Source organism: Artibeus jamaicensis, unplaced genomic scaffold (assembly GCF_021234435.1).
Source record: "Artibeus jamaicensis isolate MK-2021 breed Jamaican fruit bat unplaced genomic scaffold, CSHL_Jam_final contig_519, whole genome shotgun sequence".
Lineage (NCBI taxonomy): Eukaryota > Metazoa > Chordata > Mammalia > Chiroptera > Phyllostomidae > Artibeus > Artibeus jamaicensis.
Genome location: NW_026521871.1, coordinates 30226220 through 30248522, shown reverse-complemented (window position 1 = coordinate 30248522; position 22303 = coordinate 30226220). Strand labels below are relative to the sequence as shown.

The following is a 22303-nucleotide window of genomic DNA, read 5'->3' as shown; positions in this document are numbered from 1 at the left end:
CATCACTCAGACTGTTGGATACTTCCTTTCTCTGAAGTATCTCTAAAGCTTTAGCCACAGCTCTCTCAGTAGCCCTGAACTTTAGTAATGGTTGCTTACCCAGTTCCATGGGACTACCAGAACCTTTGCTCAGTTTCTCTATTTCTTACTAGACATTTCTGCTAGGCTTCCCATCTTTTTTATCCAAAGTGTTTTTTTACTAATCAGCCTTGAGCAATTGCCTTCTGTGGAAAATCTGAATAGGGTAACTGATTCACCTCAATGAATTTTTTCTTGTCTCAAGTCTTTCTTGGCTCATCGAATCTTGGCTGCCTTAGGACTTCCAAACAGATGTTTCTTGTATCTTATCCAGAGTTTATAGTTATTTACAATGGGAGAATTATGCGAAACAAATAGATACTTTATTACTGGAAGCAGACCTAATCCATATTCTTCTTTTAAACTTTTTTTTTCCCGATAGATTGTAAACTCTGAGAAAGGAGGAACTGTATCTTATTTTCCTTTATATCTCTATCATTTCTCCAGCATGTTTCATAGTGTCTAGCTTTTAGTGCTACACAGTGCTTACTGAGTGTATGAACCAACAGATAAATTAATGAATGAACGACATGAACACCTGGTAATAGGAAGCTCTCTGAGCAATAGCCTTAGTTATGACACTTATGTATTTCAGCAGGTGATCTCTCCCCTCTCCCCCAAAATCTAGACTGCAGCAATGGAGAATAAAGCCATAGCCATCATGGTCTTAAACTTGACAAAATATTCTTAGGGGATATACTCATCATACAGCCTTTGTGCTTGATGTTAGACTATTAAGAAAGGCTCAAACCTCTTCTTGGGCATCCAAAGAACCATCTAGTTTTGTGGTAAGACAAGTACATAAGTAAACATATCTGAGGGCTAAGTATGAATGAATGAATGAACAGCAGAGAAGAGGGGAAGTTGATGGATTTTGACTGGAAACTATGGTTTTGGGGAGGGTATCTGTAGAGAGGAAACAGACTGAATGAAGGTGTAAAGAGTAAACACAGAGTGGGCACACTGAGTAGCTTAGTTCCCCTGCAGCCCAGGATGTGTAAGGGAGGAATGTGAGACAATGTGGACAAAGCCGGCTCCATGATGTGAGGGGCCTTCAGTGCACATCTGAAGTCGTTGACTTGCCTGGAGAGGCAATGTGAAACCACAGATGGATTCTGAGCAGAACACAACAGTGGCTCTGTAGTGAAGAGTATCACCCTAGAAACTTTGTGCCTTAGAAAGAGAAGAGATGGGGAGTGGTAATAATTATCTTTCCTTTGGCTGTCCTCCCCACCCAACCAGGGACTAAACACCAAACTTCACAACACCCAGAGTCTGGAACATACCCTTCTGTTCTATTTCTGTAGGTGCCTGATTACCACAGCCTTAGTCTTGTCAAGAACCCTCTTGGGCTGCTCTTATTGATAAGTCTGCCCTGTAGACCTTACCTCTCCACCAGAATGATGCCTGTTTTCTTCCTAGACACACAACTAGCTGATTCCCACCTCACTGCATTTACTCAAGACATTTGCCCCGGGGGCCTATTTCTGTTCCAACACTCGTCATAAGAATATTGGAACCTCCTTCTCCCCCACCTTCCCTAATGGATATGGGCCACGTTAGCTTGTTCCTAGGTGCCCTTGGGCTTCTCCGCCAGGAGCTTTAGGCTTTGCCTCCTTTAAATAGTCTGTTGATCCCTCAGGGAACTGTTTGTGAATTGTACTTAAAAGTTGCTGACCCCACTGGTAGAATTCTATTGATTTTTTTCCTTTTTATAATTTAAAAATGTTACCATTTTAATTTAGAAATAGCAAAAAGAGAAAATAGAAAGATGAAAAATAGAAAGAAGAAAAAAATAGCCTATAATCTTACTTTTAATTCTATAACTATCAATAAATTTTGGTAAATATTTTTTCCAGAATCTAGACATAATTTTCTTCCTTTTAAAAGAATATATTTGTAATCATACTCTATATATACTTTAGTGCCCCATTTTTCCCTGGGTAGTATATTGCAATGCTTTTTCTATTTTATTTCATGCTTTCTTAAAACACTATTTAGGGCTAGTACAGAGGTGCTGTCAGAGCATATCAAGGCAAGACAGAATGGATTAAGTCTCTGCTCTCAAGTAACTAAAAATCTAACATGCAGCGCACTGGCTTCAGAACTACTTTCAAGTTCTGACTCCACCGTGCATAATCTGGATGACCCAGGGCAAGGCAGTTCACTTCCTCGTCTCAGTTTCCTATCTATAATTGGAAGAGTATCACCTTTTGCCTCATGGCAACATGAAAGAATTAGAGAAGCTGATGCACATGAAGTGTTGAGTCCAGTCCCTGGCACATGGTGAGCACTCAGAAAGTGTTGCTGCTATGATTATTATCAACACAAGGGAGAATGCTGGAGGACACATTGTAAAGCACTATGCAAGTATTGGGGATGATTATTAGTAAGAAGGCATCTGATCTCTGGAAATAAAACAACTCATAAGGAGCTCTAAAGTATCTTAAGTGTACATTAAGAGATCCATAGTTTAAAAACAACAACTCTGCATCTAATTGTATGCTTACGTGACCACGATCTGGAATTTTTGGCTTTCTTTGCTTGACTATCGGCACTAAGATGGCCCTTGGGACAGTTTAGTACAATATTGTGAATTATGTAGATATTTTACTGAAGTTTTGCTATGGTGAAGTTTTTAAATAATTTGGATGTCACATTACTCTGCCTTTTTAGTCCAAAATGAAAGACATTTAGTCAAGTGAGAGAGCAATAAGGCATCATCTAAGGTTTAGAATAAAAAAGGAAGCAGTGTACTTCTAGGACAGTGATCTTGAAAATAGAATATTGGTACTAGAAAAGATTGTCTGAAAGATTTGGAGTCATATCCAGACCCTGTAGCTTCCTAGCCATGTGACTTCAGGCAAATTGTTTAATTTGCCTCACTCTCCTTCATCTGTAAACCCATCTTTGGAAATATGGTTATGTAGGTTAGATCCTGACATCTGGTACACTGGAGATGCTCATTAGTTATGATTTGCTATCATTAATGCAGGCTGGATTAATTTCCAGGCATACACACTTGAACACAGTAAAATCACAGCACAGCAGGTAGAGATGTAACATTGCTTTAGAACAGAGGTCGGCAAACTATGATATGTGGCCCAAATCCAGCCCACTGCGTGCTTTGGTGAATAAAGTTTTATTGGAATACACTCATACATTTACATATTGCTTATGTCCGTCTTCATGCTTCCAAGGCAGAGCTGAGTACTTGGGACAGAGACCTGCAAAGTCTAAAATATTTTACCATCTGGCCCTTTATAGAACGTTTGCTAACCTTGGCTTTAGAGACAGATTTGTTTGCTTACACAGCACCCCACCAAACTTGCATCATGGGAGCACTAGTAGTGTGGTTGATAATGATTGCTATTACAGATGTGGAGACCACGAGCGTGATAATCAGTTCAAACACACCAACATGAATACTTTTTTGGGGGAAAAGGGGAGAAAGAACAGTACCAAATGTTCAGCTTAAATGTTCCAAAGTGGCCGCTTACTATTTATTTACTTATTAGATTAACCGCTAACTAGCTGCTAATGTGATGAAGGGGCTTTAAAAGGTCAAAAGCCCATCTCTTCACAAAGTGCCCTGCACTGCTACTGGATAAATACTAAGTTATTTCTTGCAAACTTAATCCATTGTACCTGCAGCTCTCACTGAAGGGTACCTCTCAGATTTCTAGAACTCTAGATTTCCATTTCAGGTAGATGGTCTGCTGAACAATATTGGAAAGACAAGTTAAAAATGACAGTTTCTAATGACAGTTTTGCAAACTGCTCCATTATTGCAGTTTGCAAAAGTGCCTAGTGCTCCCTGGTATGCCCTGCAACAGCAATGTGTAAAGTTTTTGGCCTTAGACTCCTTTACACTCTTAAAAATTATTGAGAACCCCAAAGAACTTTTGTTGACATGGATTATGTCTATCAATATTTACCACATTATAAATTGAAACTGGAGAATTTAAAAAATAGTTTTATGGCATATCACTTTTAAAATAATAAAAATAAACCCACTATGTTATAGCAAAAGTAGCATTTTTACTGGAAAATAATTATATTTTGCAAACATAAAAAGAGAAGAATGGCATTATTTTACATTTTTGTAAGTTAGCTATATGACTGGATTAATAGAAGGCAACAGGATTGCCATATTTGCTTCTCCATTGGCTCTGTTGTGATATCAGGCATCATGTAGCTTCTGCAGAACTACGGTACACGTGTAAGAGAATGAGAGTGAAGGTAGAAAATATTGTCTTAGCATTATTATGAAAACAGTTTTGACCTCATGTATTTTTCTGAAAGGGGCTTGGGACCTTGGACCGCACTTAGAAGACAGCTGCCTATAGCACTCCCTTTGCTTCCTTCCTCCCTGGCTTCCTACTTCCCTGAAATACATGCAAACACTACTAAGTCCTCCACATTCACGACCAATCCAACTGGTATTCAGTAACCTTATTCCCTGAAGAAACATTGAAATGTGTGTGTGTGTGTGTGTGTATGTGTGTGTATGTGGCCTTGGGTAAGTCATTTCACATCTCTGCACATCAATGTTATCATCTGTAAAAGAAGGCAACTGCATTAGACCAGAAGCTTTCTACCTGAGATACTTGGATGCCTGGGGTGACCAGAATGACTGCAAAGGGGCTGGAGATCCAGATCTCCTATAACTGTGGTCTGAATTGGATACAGCACATTTTCCCCACATATTCATAATGCAATTTTCAAATGTACCTCGAAATTAGTTGCTGACATGATACTTCTTACCAAATTTTTTAAATTGAGAGCTTTATTTATTTCAGTGGCTTTTAGTCATGATATATTTTCTCTATTAATAGATATGGTATGTTCAACCATTAACATGTAGCTAGCTACAACATCATTGAATGCTAAAAGCTGAAAAGAGATCCTCTTTGAGAATCCCTGGGAGCTATTTTTCCAGCTGTGATGTGAAATAATTGTACTATCTTATTCTGATAAAAGAATATCAGAATATTTGATACCGATATTTGACTACAAAAACACTGGGCAGGTTGCATTTTCCAAAGATGGCTAGCACCATGTCCACTGTCCACATGCTTTCCTACCATGTGACTGTGCCACTCCCCCATCAAGGCATGGAGTCTGACTCCTCTCTCGTTGCCTCTGGGCTAGCCTTATAACTTGTATACCACTTGTAACCAACAGAATGCAGCAGAGGGGATGATGCACGACTTCCAAGGGTACATCAGAAAAGGCTACATACAGCTTCCATCTGTTTCTCTTGGGTGCTCTCTCTGGGAGAAGCCAGCCACCGTGCAGGAAGTGTGACTAACCATGTAGGCACTCTGGCCGAACAGGCCAGCTGAGCCCAGGCTTTCAGCCATCCCACATGCCAGGCAAGTGAGTAAAGCTAGAGTGGTCTCTCCAGACAAGCTCCTCTATGCACTGAGTATCATGAGTGACTTCTGTCAACATCATTAGCAGCAGAAGAATTGCCCAGATGAACCCTGCCTGAATTTCTGGCCCCCATAATCATGGCATATAATAAAAGTGTTGTTCATTTAAGTCACTGGGTTTTGAGGTGGTTTGTTATTCAGCAATAGATAACCAGCACAGTAGTAATGTCTTTGGGTAAGTCATCAAACCAATCACAGCCTTTATTTCCTGAAGAGGCTGTATGAGAAAATCCTTATGCTATCCTCTTGTTTCTTAAATTCTATGCCTTGCCCTCTTTCCACCTGAGACCATTCACCTTCCAGTCCAAACTGAAGCAATGGCTTCTGCTTTGTTCTGAAGAGGGCCTGCTCCTCTCTGGTACCAAGGAGTCTGGGCAAGATACCTGCACATGATAAGGGACCTGGAGTCTGCAGCACTGGGGCACTGAGTCTCAGCAGTGACCAGAGCACTGGGCTATCAGCACAGTCAAGTGGGGAATGGCCATCTAGAACCAGATTAAATGCTACCTGGGGGCTCTTTCAGTTTTGTGAGCAGTGCTTGTTGGAATGAAGGGAAACTGTTCAAACCCCTTAGAGCCAATGAGCCCACCAACAAACCCTGAAGTCTCCTCACACTGTGACCTAAGTCAGAGGACAACTTAGTGGTACTTAAAAGAGACTAGTAGGAAGAAAGAAGGCATTTTAAGCCATTAAATGAGGAGCTTAACACTGCTACACACTGACCCAATGGCTTATAATGGTGCCAGGAAAGACACTACAAAGTGGTTTGGTGAATTATTCTGAAAGCTGGGGATGTGATCAGGAAAAAGAGCATAATTGTCCCGAGGAACTGAAGGTGAAAAGCTTACACCCAACTGAAATCAATGCACACTGTGGCTCCCAGCACCAAGCTCATGGAATGTCAAAAGGTAGCAGTTTGTGAAAGTTTCACACAATCTACTCTGGACACTAAAAAATTGAAATATCATTCACTTATAAGGATAAAGTCTTTCTTGATGTCCCAGGCAGAATGAATTATCCTTTTTAGGACACTCTGGTTACATTTTACTTGTCACACGCTGTCATGGCTGTACTATTATTATATCATTTATTATTTATATTTATGTTTCATTTAGATGGTGAATTGCAGGTTGTAGGTGTGAGAGTGGTTTAAAGCATGTTTTTTTCCATCTCCTGATGCACAGTAAACACACAACAAAGGTTTGGTAAATGACTGATGCATAAGTGAATAAATGAACAAATGAGAGTGAATGAGTGAACACACAAACAGGCTGAGAATTTTTGTGGGTGGAAATGAACAAACTATGCCAGGGCATAAGAGGCTGCTTATGACTTTAGGAAATTGCTTAAGATACTGCTTTACCTATTTCAGCCTAATGCCTGTAAGCAATTAGGCTTACAAAAAATGGTGCCACATCCCAAAGTCCCCTGTTCTCGGGATGTACTCTAGGAAAATGGAGTCCTTTGTGAATACAGTTATTAATGTGATATGTTTTCTGATTAAGGATGTGGTTGAGGGGAAATCATAAATATATGGTGTGGACATTCCCACCTTTTTTTTAAATAAGTAGGGACTGCAGAACTTTTTTCTGTATACATAAGAAAAATATAGCCTGTGCTTGGGTGGAAGATGTGAGATATAATAGAAAGAATACAGATGGGCGTAGGATAGACATGGGGCCAAAATAACAGTTTAAACACTTACGTGGTGGCCCTGAGAACATGTTTCCCATGTTACGGGGAGGGAGGAGGCAACTGACTAAGGGCTTTAGCTATGTTGCTTGCAAACTCAACCCTGAACTTGCGCCAAGGCCTAGCTTCCCATGGGCTGCTCCCAGCCAGTGACTGTATGTCAAGGAGGCCAAGGACTAACTCTACAAATTAGATGTACAGTATGTAGTAAACATTACTGATCTTTGGGGTCTAGTTCTTATGGTCTCCTACAGGTTTGTGATTTTAAACTTCATGCCAAATACTTGGGAACACATTTTGAGCTATGTGGTTACTTTTCCCATAAGTCTTGTTTTGATGGAATTATTTTTCGGTTCAACAAAGTCTTAACTGCTTATTCATGCTAAGATTAACTGGTCTCATTTATCTATTAAATAAGGAATGGGTCAGATAAGTGAAGAGCTTGGTTTAACAATTATGCTCAGTAAAATGGATAGGACTTCAACTTGAACTTGGCCTTGTGATCAGTTCCTAAATTCTGAAGCATTCCTTTTTCTCACGACACTCCATCTAGCCTTAATTCCAGGATATTTGCAGGTGGAGACTACTGAACTTGTCAGGCAGTTTTGGCTCTAGGACTCCTGGATGGCCTTGCTGAACTTTCTAGATGGCATGACATTCCAGTCCACTGCCACCCACCCTTCTTTCCCCCTCTCCTTGGCTCACCAGACTTGCACTATGGTCTATCTGCTCCCCCAGACTTCCTCCTTCTGTTCACTACACAGGCACATTTTCTAACAAAGTCCTTGCGTATTTACTCCTTTCTTGGATTATCTGGACTAATGCATGTGACCTTAGACAAGTTACTTCATCTTTGAATCTCTTTCCTTGTCTACAAAACAGTGTTAATAATGCCTATTGCATGGAAGTTATGTGAATGAATAAATGTGATAATGCATGAAAAGCTTTTAACTCTGGTAAATATAGGTGCTTAATAAATGTCACTTTTCTCCCCTTTCACATCCCTTTTCCTTTAAAATGTCCCTAGCAAGGGGGCTAAATCATATTTACCCACATACATCTGAGCTGTGGCATTTGGGAACAAAATGAAGTCTTGGTGTAATAAAAATGCCCTGTTTTAATTAGAGTCCCTCCCCCATCTCCTTAACTAATTCACAGTTTGGGAAAAGCCTTACTTTTCAGATCTCTCTGAAATCTTTGATCTGTTTAATAATGTGGGTTGAAAGGGAAAACATAGCTGTAGGGGAAAATCTGATTAAACGTTGTGTGTTGGCTTTATTACTTCCTTCAATAAGGTTAATGCCAAACACTTTACCTTGTCATCCAATTTCCGTGCGTTGAATGCAAGTTCGACATAGTCGTCATTGCCAGACAATTCTTCAGCAATCACCTAAAGGAAAAAGCATGCATCAGCCACAGTGGTTAGGCCACTCTGCCCTGAAGTTCACGAACAAATTTTGCTAATACTTGGTTCAAAAACCAAGGAAGTCCCATGCTGGGAAAGGAGTTTTCCACAATGTTAGTGAACATGGCAGAGCACTTCCAGGTGCTCAAGGCAGCTCTCTAGAATAGGCAACAGTAAATAACTAGCTAGGTTTCTTTTATGCTGAGTGTGAGAACACAGGAGATGGGGCAGCAGTTAGGAAGAGCTTCTTTCTTTATGGGTTACATAGCATTGGATGGACTCCCATAAATAATTTTGTATACACACACACACATACATACACTCATATATTTTTCCTTTGGGAGGTTGCAAATAAGGAGAAGCAGTAACATTTCTCCACTGCTTTGAGTCAGACCAACATGGCATGGGAAAATAAACCAGTCCCTACATTCTTTCCAGACCAATGATTATATGGCCATCAAAAATGTCCTAATTCCTATTTTTCAAAAAAGATGCTCCCTGAGCTTTCTGAGACATGAGGATAGATAGATAGAGAGATATCTAAGCCCTTAACTCTCAAGAATAAGACTTCTGACAAGAATTTTGGTATAAGTGAAAAGACCGTGTTACCTAAGAACCTCTTTCATAACAGCACTTTCCAATATTTAATACTCAGTGACTCTCAAAGCCTTGGAGCAGAAATTGGTGGGAAAACTTATGGGAAAAAAGCAGTAACAGCAAAAAATCTAGGGACCAGCCTAGTTGTATATAGCTTCAACCATTTATAAATAATGTTTAGGACTTCACCAAGCATTCAGAGGTGGTAGCATGTGGGTACCCTTATCAAATGGGTTATGTGGAGACACTGATCTTTAATTCAATTATATCTCCACACTATCTGAGCTCAACTTAGCCATTATGAGTTGGGTCCACACTGGTAGCCTCTGGGAAATTTTATTTGACACCGAATATTAAAGCCAAAATGTTTGCCTACTGAGGGAAATCCATCCCCAAACCACCTAAGAAGTAGGAAACATGAGTCCAGATAGACAGTCCAAAACTCAAGAACTTCTTGGTAAACCAGAAACCATCCTATTTAGATTTTTCATTTGATTCTCCTTTGCACCAAACCACCTAATGCCTCTAATACTCCACTTGAGCAGAGATCTTTAACTGTTTTGTGGTCACAGACACCTTCGGAAAGAGGATGAAAGAAAAATGGGCACATATTTTCAAGTGTTTTCCAAAAGCTAACAGAACCATTGTTTGGATCCAAAGTCTCAAGTTTAAGAGGAGTATTTAAGTATTTAAAATTAAGAAGGAAAAAAAGTTTCTGCAAGATGTGCATAAAAAGAAACTCTCCAAGGTGTTTTAGAGAAAAGGTGGCAGAGTGAGGTTTTGTTCCCATGAGAAAGAACTGTGGCAGATCTCACATCTGGGTCTACCACCAAGTTTTGGGATTTGGGACTGAGCCTTTGAGTCCATGGTTTTTTTGAAGCACCCATGGGGTCTTCGAAGCCATTTGTACCATTCGTTCATGATTGAGCATGGCCATCAAGAAAAAGCTTTGATGTGACTGCATCATTTCAAACATTTAAGCAACAAGCTTAGGTAGGTTATTGTAAGAATGCTCATAACCTTCACCAGTAGGAATCCTTTTGAATTTTTCCTTCGAAAAGTATCTTACATTGAAAAAATATAAATCCGTCACTTTCAAGTTCAAAACAAATGTTTAAAGGAACTCAGGAGGTTTGCCTCCTGGCAATTTGCCTCCCTAACAATTTAGATTCTCCTGGTCCTTTTTTTTTCCCACCTTTCACGTATTAATTGATCTTGGTCCACACAGCCAAATGGTTAGATCACTTTCTCTACCTTTTCTCAAAGGCTCTAATACAAGACATCAAAGTTTCAAATCTAGGAAAATCTAAGATTTTATTTAGAAGTACTTCTAGCATTGCCCATAAAACATTCTGCAATCACATAAAGTTTCTATAATATACACTGTTCAAAATAGTAGCTACTTTATTGGTAGCTACTGAGCACTTCATATGTGGCTTGTATGACTTAGCAATGAATATCTCCTTTTATTTTATTTTAAATAATTTTATTTAAGCTTTAATTTTATTTAAGCTTTATATAAGCTTAAATAATCACATGTGGCTAGTGACTACCAAGTAGGACAGCACAGCTCCAAACTATTACATTGACAAAGAGAGTTAAATGCTGGGCTCTCTGGTCTGTAGGCAACAAATCAAACCTTGTACTAAATGCGATTAGAGTAAATTTTTAATTCTCAGGAAAATGAGAGGCAAAGATATTTAGTTTTGACTATTTGAAAAACCCCACACAATTCCATATTTTTACTGAGCTTGCCAACTCCTACTCTGTCCCCTACTAAAACCTATATTGCAATTGCAGAAGTGCTTAGTAAAAGCAAATGGCTTTACTTTCAGATCCTTTTTTCTTTTACCCCTTATTCATAGGTGTAAAAAGGTCACAAGTATATTGGCAGAATGGAGAAATAAGAAAAAGAGAGAGGTAGCTTGGACAGTTGAGCAATTGTGACATCAGGGTCTGCTTCCCACAAGTCTGGTGTGCCCTGAGCAGCTGCACCGGGCACCTGGGCAGCCTAGAGAGGGCTTACCGTGATGGAGGACTTCCCTGCAGTATTCCCATGCTTCAGCAAGGATTTGGACAGCTTTCTCTGGGAGACAATCTGCACAAAGGAAACAAAAGGTGGAGATATAGGTCATATAACTGCAAGTGTATTTTTACATTTTTTCTCTACAAAAGTCTGCATTCACAGCTCTGCTCGGAATTGACATCTGTGTCCATTAATTTTCCAAGGATTGTCCATGAATCTCTCCTAAATACAGGTTACTCCCTGTTTCCTCCTATGGCTTGTGATGTAAGAGAATGTGTGATGAGTTACAGGTAATTCAGTCAGTTAGGAGGTGGCTTAATTGTTGCTGAGGGATTGATATCAAAATTAGATGGCAAATATTGGATATACCTGCATTAAGATAAAGTAGATGAAGTTTCAGAATGATCTCAAATTAGCACTGAAACCTCTGTGCAGAGTGGGGGATGGGGTGCAGGGAGGGAAAGAAACCCAAGATCTAAATATACACCTTTTGTACCTATTGCCTCTATAGTTCTATTTTTAATATAGTCATTAGGAAGCTAGAAAGTAAGTCATCAAGAAACTGATGCTCAGACAAGCCAATGAGAGTAATTGGGGTCCTCTCTATGATTATGTGTTAATGCACAACGTTTGATGACAATGAAAAGTGATACTATATTAGGAGCTTTCTTTAGCAGAACCTGTCCCATCTCTCTGTTCTGCTTTTTCTTCCTTTTTTTGAAAGAGGAATGTGGCAAGGTATTGAGGCCCCGATAGGCATGCTACCCATGATTCCCAAGGAAAAAAGGCTTCAGAGAATCAAGTAAAAACCTTGCTCTTGCCTGGGGAGAGCCAAGCCACCCCTTGGACTGGGTAGATTCTTATGTAATTCCCTCTCCTTGAGTGTGGGATGGATCCAGTGGCTTGCTTCTAATGAAAGGAATACCATAAAAGTGATGGTATATCACTCCTGAGGTGAAGTCCCCAATTGCTGTGGCTCCCTTTTGTTCACCATCTCTCACTCTCTCTCAGAGCCCCCAGGGAGAGCTGTGAGAATCCCTAGAGAATAGTCCATGTGGTCAACACTTTACGTCTCCAGCCAGCAGCCAGCGAGAACCTGAGGCCTGCCAACAGCCACGTGAGTGAGCTTGGAAGCAGGTCCTCCCCCAGGCTGAGCCTTGACATAACTCAACAGAAGCCTGGGAGAGACCCTGATCCAGAGGACCCAGCCACATTGCCCCCCCCCCCCCCCCCCCCCGCTAATTCCTGACACACAGGAACTGTGAGATGTTTGTTTTTTTAAAAGCTGTCAAGTTTGGGGGTAACTTTTTATGCAGTATTAGGAAAACATACATTATTTCCAGAGAGAGAGGAAAAGAGATCACTGGGAAAAGCAGGGAGACAAACCTATTCTCTGAAATTCTTATATATTTTTGCCTCTGTGTTAGAGTGATGAAAATTCTGAGTGGGCTAGTGTCCAATGCAGAAAGTTCAGAGAACATCCCCAGGCTAAGCGGATTTAAAGACACTGATGTTTAGTAGCTATAATCTGAAGGGAAAAGAGTATTTCTGTAAAAAAAAATCACCTGGTGATGATGATGATGATGATGACAGAGACAATGAATGCAATGGGAGCTCCCATTTAAGGAGTACGTATCATGTGGCAGATGCTTTATTCACTCCACAAATAGCCCTTATTGTATGCTGGGTGTGGTGCTAGGCACGAAGAATAGGATGGTAAGCAGAGGTCAGATGCAATTTCTGACCTCTGCTTACCATCAAGCTTATGTTCTAGTGGCAGAGATAGGAAGTAACCAAGTGGCCAAATAAGCAAAGAAAACTCATCACAAAGGAGAGATGCCCTGGCCACGGTAGGGACAATGAATAGAGATGTGTAGGTGGAGGAAAGTAGACCACGTAACAATCTCTTGCAGTAGGTCCAGACAAGAGATGATGGTCATCATGAAGATGAAAAGATGAGGCTGAGATATGCATTTGTAAAATATTCAGAATTTGGAAATGGATTGAATATGGAGAGAGGGAGGCATGTTAATTACATCACTGGATCAGATGCTTATGCCATTCACCAAGATAAAAGACATGAGAAGGGAACATTAAGTTCGCAAGAAAAGAACATGAGATCATGGTTGGAACAGAGCAGGCTGAAGAGAGAGGAATAGGGAAGGAAATGGAGAGAGTACATGAAGATGATTCTTTCAGTAAGGTTGGCTATGAAGTGGGGAAAAGAGATAGAACAGAATCTGAAGGGAATGAGAAATTGAGTAAGGTTTTGATTTAGTTACTTTATTGCTAATTGCACAGACCAACAAATTTGATATCATTAATTTTCCTTTCCAGATGAAAAAAATAGGACATAGGGATTTTAATTAACATTCCCAAGGCCACAGAACTAAGAGGCAGGGACCTGATCACAGGTCTGCCTCCAGGAACTGATCTCTAGCAACATTCTGACGAGAAAGTAAAGTCATGAAACAGATTTAGAAAATTTTCACAGCCAGATTTGTACTAAATGTATTTGCTTTTACCTTGGATCCCTTGTTAGTGTTAGTGTTAGTTAAGGGATCCCGTAATCCTGGAGAAGGTTATAAAGAAATAATCAAGTTAAACCTCGAGAATGAAATAATCTGAAGGCCTTAGTTAGGGCAGTGTAGCATGATGATGAAGAACACAGGGTTTGTTTCTTTACTTTATAGGAGCTATGCATAAAATGACATGAAAAAAATTTCAGATGGCAAAGGAATTGGCTTTCCATCCTATAGCTGTTTCTGAATCCAAATGCCTCACCTTGTTCACCCTACTTATTGAGAAGGTGGCGATTGCTCTCATTCTGTAGGCAAAATTATTTTCCTAGATATGAAAGCTACCATTTCCTAGAAAAATGTGAAAATTATTCTTGAACTGGAGTTGAACCCAAACACAGAAGAAACAGAAAACAAACAGCAAATAGGCATTAGAAGACTGTTCAGTTTCTCTCCAGGGGTTGTTAGCAAGCAGGGCTGAGGAATGATGACAAAAGAACAAATGGCAAAATGAGGGTCACAGGTAAGTAGCAGCTGGGTCAACATCAGACCACTGGAAGGTAACATACCTCATTTCAAGATAAATCCGGTCTCAGAAATACTTCCGCTCATTGTCATTGTGTTTCACCCCATTGGCTACCTACCAGTGAGGCTCCAGGTGACCCCAACAACCCTCTCAGCACTGTAATACCCCACTCTCTGGGTTATCGGGTGTGGGTGGGCTGTCTTTACAGTATGTCTTTTGAGATCCACATTATCATTCTTCAAGGAAGACCAAGGGAGACTTAAACCATGAGAACCTGGATCATCACAGTGCTCTGTCCTCACTCTTATCTAGAAAGGCCAGCATTTCCATTTGTAGGGTGTGAAGAGAATGAATGCTATCTATGTTCCATCTCCTGCCTTTTACAAATTCTAGGAAGATGAGAAACTTCCCCCAAAATATTCCTTCTTCAGATGTGGGCCATTGGGTATACAAATGGCTAATCAAGCAGGCAATTGAACTCATTTTACAGTCCCTAGTCTTCCATCTCAGCTCCAAATAAATGAGTGATAATTAGGGTTTCAAACCTTTCCTTGCAATAATGATCAGCAAACAGTGACGTTGCCATTTTCATAACTGTTGGGAAAAATAGTGGGGATGCCCAGCTGGAGCAGCGATCTGTAGAGAAAAGCCTCTTTGTTTGCAGATATCACTTCTCATGCTTGCTTCGTTGCAGTGGAAGCAACTGTACCAGGCTCAGCAAAGCCTTCAGTCTTGACAAGGGTGAGAAAGAATGGTAATGACTTACCCTGGTCCCAGATGACATTTGAGGACAACAAATAGCCAGCTCTGCCTGGCAACTAGATAAAGGGGAGGCAACTTGTCAGAAGTCCTCTAATTTGATTCCTTTCACCCATTAGTGAGGTCACAGCTACAACTCAGCATTCAACAGAAGGGTGAAATATAGAGGGAGGCAATAGAACTTGGAACACTCTTTTCATCTAAGCTGGACCAGAGGGACATTTGTACCATTAAGTCCTGGAACTGCATTCTCACGTGGATGTGGGGAAGACATGGTTCACCCACCCCCACAAGGCAGACAATATTCTAATACCCTAGGTCCTCACCTTACAAACCATGGGAACAAAGCCAGGAGAATAAGACATGTTTTGGTCAATGTCTCAACAAATGTAGGTATATTCAGCTTAGTTTTCTTTCAAAGTTTTTCAAAACAGCCATTTGGGGGATTAAACAGTTATTTATTTTTCCATGAGATTGCTTTTACTGAACATATTTTCAGATGCTTTTTTGAAATTGCAACAGTAGTAAGGCTCTGTTGCAACAACAAACATTTATTGAAAACTTTCTCTGTGCCAGACCCTGTTCAGAGGCTCCAGTAGTGAAGAGATTAAAAGCATCTTTACTTGACAGTCACATCTCTATCAGCCAGAACTGAGAATCCCCAAAGCATGGATCAGAGACCTTGCATTCCTTAAAGTACAATACATAGTGTATGAAAAGTCTTTCTGTAGCAAGGCTGGAAATCACAGGATTAGAAAAAGTTTGATGTCTGAATTGTATTACATCAATAGAGTTTTAGTGGAAAATACCCAAGGACAACTGTCCACTGAGCATTCCTTACACTTGTTTGCCCCCAGAACCCTTTTGTCAAGCAGCATGTCTAGTGTTCTGAAAACCTCTAGGAGGATGATTGGTACCTAATGTCTCATTGTAGCAGACAGATCCCCACAGGCCTTACTCTGCAGAGCTGGAAGATCATGTCTTTGCCTGAAGGTGTCCTCTAGCATCCATGCCCATTGTCCACAGGCGCAGCAGGTTGGAAGTAGGATGATGAACACCCTTGGGAGTGGACCTCAACCAATGACTGACTATAGTTGGTCCAGGAATCTCCCAGCTCCTTTTCCCCAGGGGTGGGGGTGACTCTGTGGTGTTTGTTCTACATAGGCACCTGAGTTTCCCCAGTGCATGGCATCCCTAATAGAATAATACACACAAAGTTTATGAGTTAAAGCCAGGATTCACTCCTTTATTGGAGCTATAGTTGCTTCCAGTGGTGATTTGTTAGACAGTGTACCCTATAAGGTACTTACAGTCCAATCCTGTCTGTTTCTGGGGAAAACAACCAAAACTTTGTGTTGGATAATACATAAAGTGCTTCACCCAAAGTTATCCCACTTATTATCATTTAATGATCAAACTCGCTCTTGCCCCCAAAGAATTGGGAGGAGAGAAGCAAGGCTTAGAGGAATTAAGGGTTTTATTCAAGATCACATAGCATTATGGACTGAATTGTGTCCTCCCAAATTCTTACGAAGAACCCCTTACCTGCAATGTAACTGTATTTAGTGATAGGGCTTTAAGAAGATATTTAAGGTTAAATGTGATCATAGGGGCGGGGCCCTAATCCAATATGACTGGTGTCCAATAAGAAGAGAAAGAAGCATAAGAGATCCTATGCTATGTGAGATCCCATTGAGAGGACAGCCAGCAAAAAAAAACCTCACCATAAACCAACCCGGCTTTCACCTTGGTCTTGGGATTCCAGCCTCTAGAACTGTGAGAAAACAAATTTCTGTTGTTCAAATCAACATCAGTCTGTGGTATTTCATTATGGCAGCCCTAATGGACTAACATTATGTATGCCTTATAAAAGATAAAGCCAAGATTCATTTCTTCATTGCCCAAATATTTATTATTATGTGCTGGGTATTAAGAGAAAAATGATGATACAAGGCAGATAGGGGTACTGTCCTCCCAGAGAGTCACACAAAACACATGACAAATTTCAACTCTGCAAGGAAAAACCATGAAAAGGCCCTGAGAAGGGAACTGGCCTGGTCTAGGAGGTCAGGTAAGGCATTTCTGAGGCAATTTTCCTGATCCGAAGACTTAGGGAAGAGGAGAATCAAACAGTCAGAGAGAGGAGAGATGATGCTTCAGTGGAGGGATAGTAGGTACAAAAGTCACATGTGAGTAGGAAGAGCAGGGTAAGTATTAGGGACAGAAAGAAGACCTTTAATTTATCCATAGAGATTAGGTGCTTAGTATGCCTTACTCTAGATACTTTTGCAACATTGGCTATCATAGGTGAAAAAAACAATCCCTGAAAGATATCCATGTTCGAATCCCTGAAACCCGTGTATATTACTTTATATGGCAAATACAAAGAGTCTTTGCAATGACATCAAGGGCCTTGAGATGGGGAATTCACCCTGGATTGTCTATGTGGACCTTAAATGAAATTTCGAGTGTCATTATGAAAGGGAAGCAGAGGGAGATTTGATGAGATACACTCAGAACTGAAATATGCAGACAGAGCAGAAAGAGAGAGCAGAAGACCTAGATGTTTGGAGTGATGTGGCAACAAGCCAGAGAATGCCAGCATCTACCAGAGATTGGAAGAGGCAGGGAATGGATTATCTCCCAGGGCCTTCAGAAGGAGCAAAGCCCTGCCAACACCTGGATTTCAGATTTCTGCTCTCCAGAACTATAACACAATGAATTTCTGCTGTTTTAAGCCACCAAATTTGCAATAATTTGTAACAGTAGAAATGAAGAATTAAAACTGACTTGCTGATGATTGGGCTCAGAGTCCCAGGAAAAGGTGCAGCGATGGCTTCAGTGATGACTGATTCTAGGGAAATCTCTAACATCCCATGTCCTTCCCCAAGGCTTCTGGTAGAAATCAGGCTGATCTGGGTACATACTATGCCAGAGGAACTTTCTCTTGGTGTTATCCCTCCACGTCCTGGGCTCCTTGCTCCCACTTGCTGACCCAAGCACCAAGTCTTGTCTTAGCACAGAGTAATCCCCAAGATCTCTGGCCTCTCATATCCCCTATCAATAAAAGGAAGCCTGAAAAATATTTTAGAGAGCATTAAAAAAAAACACCCTTCAAAGATTGTGCTTTTTCTTCAGCTGTTTCCTCTGCCTAGGAACTTGTACCTTCTCACTTTAATTGGCAAACTGTGTTCATTCTTTAAGATCCACATCAGAAGTTGGGAGTAGTTGCTGAGGTCTGAGGAAAATGAAGTAGAATAGAACGGAGAAGAGCCTGTAGGACTGAGAAGAACTTTTCTTTTGCTTCTCATCTCCTCCCTTCCTTATCCTATCTGGCCCCTTCCAGCAGCAGTAGGGCCGGAGAACTTGTTAGAAATGCAGATCCTCGGCCCACCTGACCTACTGAATCAGAATCTGCATTTTAACAAGATCCCTAGGTGATTTGCATGCACAGTACAGTTGAGAAGCACTAGGCTAGAAAGTGGGAATTGCATGCAGGCAATATTAGTTTGATATGATCAGATTTAAAAGACGTATAGTAAAGGAATTTAAAATTCCTTGTTTCTGCTGACTTAGTCTTGTATTAATGGGCAAATGTGTAGGAAGTAAGGTATAATGCTGAAGCTTTCTCAGACACCCAGGGGACAGGACACAGAACATGAGTGTGTGTATACAAGTTTTATGTAAACTCTGTACATTCCTCACTCCCCAGTGGAGACCTACAAAAGAACCACCCTAGAGAGAATGATTCAGAATGACAGGAGCAATGGGTAATCTACTAGTTTGGTCTTCCTGTCCTAAGCTTTCTATTAAGCAGGGCTCTAATTAACTTCAAGTGTAATTATAGGCTTTTACCCTTTCTCTGACTTCATTAGCAAGGGATGGAGTGGAGGGAGAGTTTCAGAGAGGGATTTAAGGACTGCTGTGTCTTAATTATCCACCTTTGCCTCTGATGTGGGGGTAAGGTCCCATCTTCACCACAAATGACCTAGCTCGGTTATTAGTCAGAGGCCCCCACTCCTGCCACACCATGTGGCATTCAAGAGAAAGAAGAGAGAGCTGTATCTTCAAGTGGCCCAATGGCCAAGGTAGAGCATTTTGTCCGATCAAGGGCACAAGACAGCTTTTTAGCCACCACATTTGGCAGGTTGTGACTTGTCTTCAGTGAATCTGGCCACCAAATATTAATAGTCCAGAGGACAGAGGAGGCATGGAAAAATTCTTTGATCATATTTAAGTGAAGGAAGCTTTGAGGCTATTAGACTAAGAATTTGTATTATTGCCAGTTAATAGGTGAAGGGACAAGAGACTCAAAGAAACTAAGGTCAAAAACTATTAGAGTCATAAAAATACTACTGCAAGAGCCCTTATGTGCCAGCTACCGGTGTGAAGTGCCTTAGGTGTATTGACTTATTTAATTCTCAGGACAGCCCTATGAAATAAGTATTAACATACGTCCATTTACAGAAGAGAGAACTGAGTGTAAGGACTGCATTAGTTTGCTGGGGCTGCCATCACAAATCACTACAAACTTGGTGATAAAACAACAGAAATACATTCTCTCATGGTTCTGGAGGGCAGATGTCCTAAATCAGGGTGACCACAGGGCGGTGCTCCCTCTGGAAGCTCCAGGGGTGGCTTCTGTGTCTTGTCTCTTCCAGTTTCTGGTGGCTGCCCCGATTCCTGGGTTTGTGGCTGTATCTTTCCACCTCCTTCACATGGCCCTTTCCTTCCTGTGTGTGTCTGCTCTCGGTGGGTCCCTTAAATAAGGACCTTTGTCACAGGATTTAAGGCCCACTTGGATAATCCAGAATGATCTCCTCTTGATATTTTTTACTTAATTAGGTCTTCAAAGACTGTCTGAATACAGTCACATTCACAGATTCTGGAGCTTAGGGTGCAGACATCTATTTGGGGGGCCACCATTCAGCCTACTACAGAGAGGCTAGGTAACTTGCTCAAGGCTCCAGAGCCAGGAAGTAGCAGTTATTTGCATTCAGTCATTGGAGTTCCAGAGTCCATTCCCTTAACAGCCACACTCTCCTGCCTCCCATAAATGACAAAGGCAAGACTTGACCCAGGCCCTGTGCTGAATGAACCCTTCAGGCAGGCAGATCCCTCTCACTCAGATCACAGCCAGGGCCACTTAACTGGTCCTCTTACTTCACTCTTATTATATAATGTTGAGCAAGAATCACACATGAGGCTCGATTGACCATAGTAATATTTTTTAATACATCTCCTCAAACAAGAAAAAAAATAAACAAACGAGATTACATCAAACTAAAAAGTTCTTGTGCAGCGAGGGTAACCATCAACAAAATGCAAAGACAACATGCTGAGTGGAGGAAGGTATTTGCCAAGGATACTCTCTATGAGGGGTTAATATCCAAAACATTAAAGAACTCCTACAACTTAACACCAAAAAAAACCTCAATCTGGCTTAAAAAATGCGCAGAGAACCTGAATAGACACTTCTCCTAAGAGGACATGCAGATGGCCAATAGACATGAAAAGATGCTCAATGTCACTAATCATCAGAGAAATGCAAATTAAAACCACAATGAGAAATCACCTCATACCTGTCAGAATGGCTATCATCAATAAATCAACAAATAAAAACGTTGGTGAGGGTGTGGACTAAAGGGAACACTTTTGCATTGTTGGTAGGATTGCAAATTGGTGCAGCCACTACGGAAAACAGTACGGAGCTTCCTCAAAAAAGTAAAAAAAAATAGAACCACCTTATGACCTAGCAATTCCACTTCTGGGTTTTTATCTGAATGAACCCAGAAACTAATTCAAAGAGATACATGCATCCCTATGTTCACTGAAGCATTATTTACAATAGCCAAAATGTGGAACCAACTTAAGTGTCCGTCAACAGACAGTTGGATAAAGAAAATGTGAGATACACACACACACACACGTGTGTGTATAATAGAACATTACTCAGCCATAAAAAGAATAAAATCTTACCATTTGCCACAGCATAAATGAATATAGAGGGTTTTACACCAAGTGAAATAGCTCAGACAGACAGAGAGACAAATACTATGTGATTTCACCTATATGTGCACTCTAAAAAACAAAATAAACAAACAAAACTGAAACAAATTCATAGATCCAGAAAAAGAACTGATGGTTGCCAGATGGGAGGGGCTTTGGGAGACTGGGTGAAAAAGGTGAAGGGATTAAGAAGTACAAATAGGTAGTTACAAAATAGTCCTGAGGATGTAAAGTACAGTATGGGAAATGGAGTAGCCAAAGAATTTATATTATTATTGTTAATATGACAATCAATAATATTGTAATAACTATGTGTGGTGCCAGGGTGGTCCTAGAATTATCAGGAGAACACTTATATAAGTTATATAAATATCTAACCGCTATTCTGTACAACTTAAACTAATAGAATATCGAATGTCAATTGTAATTGAAAAAAAAATATTTAAAAAGAATCACCCAAGAGGCTCAGAATGCTGACTGGTGTGGGACCAAGCAGGTTAATCATTAACCTCTCTGAGCCTCAGTTTCCTCTTCTGTGAAACAGTAATAGTATTATCTGCTCCATGAGTTTATCATGTGCATAATGAGCATTAACAAAATCCCAGCATCGGGCACATTCAGATGCTCCTTCCTCCTCTTTTCTCTCCCATCCAGTCAATCCCCCCAAACAAGTAACTATGGTCATTGGCTGGCTTGGACTGGGGTGTGGCAGTGGAAGGGAGAGAAGAGGTAGGTAATTAATGGGGCTTCACGGTTGATTGATGGGTAGGCTGTGGGTGGGGAGAGAGGGAGGAGAGGCATGTGGGAAAACTCTGAGGTTTGGGCCTCTGCATCTAGGAGGATGGAGGGAATGAGCAAGGAGAGCAAGAGGAGATGGTGAGATTGGTTTTGGGCTGTTGAGTTTGAGACGTCTGCGAGTCAAATCGTGGAGCTAGTATCTAGATACTGTTGAATGCTTGAGTCTGGGGTTCTGAGAACAGGCCTGGGCTGAGAGTCTCCAACGTATGGATGATAAACAGAAGGGCAGGGGCTGGTGGGGGAATATATGAAGGAAAGAAAGGAGGGGGTCTGAGAGGGAGGCAACCTGCTCAGGCCGAGACCCACAGTCATGTCTCCTCACTCTCTCTACAGCCCTTAAACAAACCCTGTGGGGGGACCCAGCCTCCAGGACCACAAGGGCACTGCGGGATCATACCCCTCTGTGTCTTTCCTGCTCAGGCTGGGGCTACAGATGGCTCAGTGAGGGGGTGGGTA

The 22303-nt window shown here is 41.0% G+C and overlaps 1 protein-coding gene across 2 annotated transcripts in view; it reads right to left on the bottom strand.

The window, feature by feature from the left end:
* CPNE4 (copine 4) overlaps window positions 1-22303 on the bottom strand; it is a 407594-nt gene that overhangs the window by 122655 nt on the left and 262636 nt on the right. For both annotated transcript variants that reach the window (XM_053669575.1, XM_037143900.2), the window contains exons 4-5: window positions 11237-11308; window positions 8524-8598 (exon numbers count right to left, since the gene is read on the bottom strand). In XM_053669575.1, coding sequence (XP_053525550.1) covers window positions 8524-8598; window positions 11237-11308 — 147 coding nt within the window. The remainder of the gene's footprint in view (window positions 1-8523; window positions 8599-11236; window positions 11309-22303) is intronic.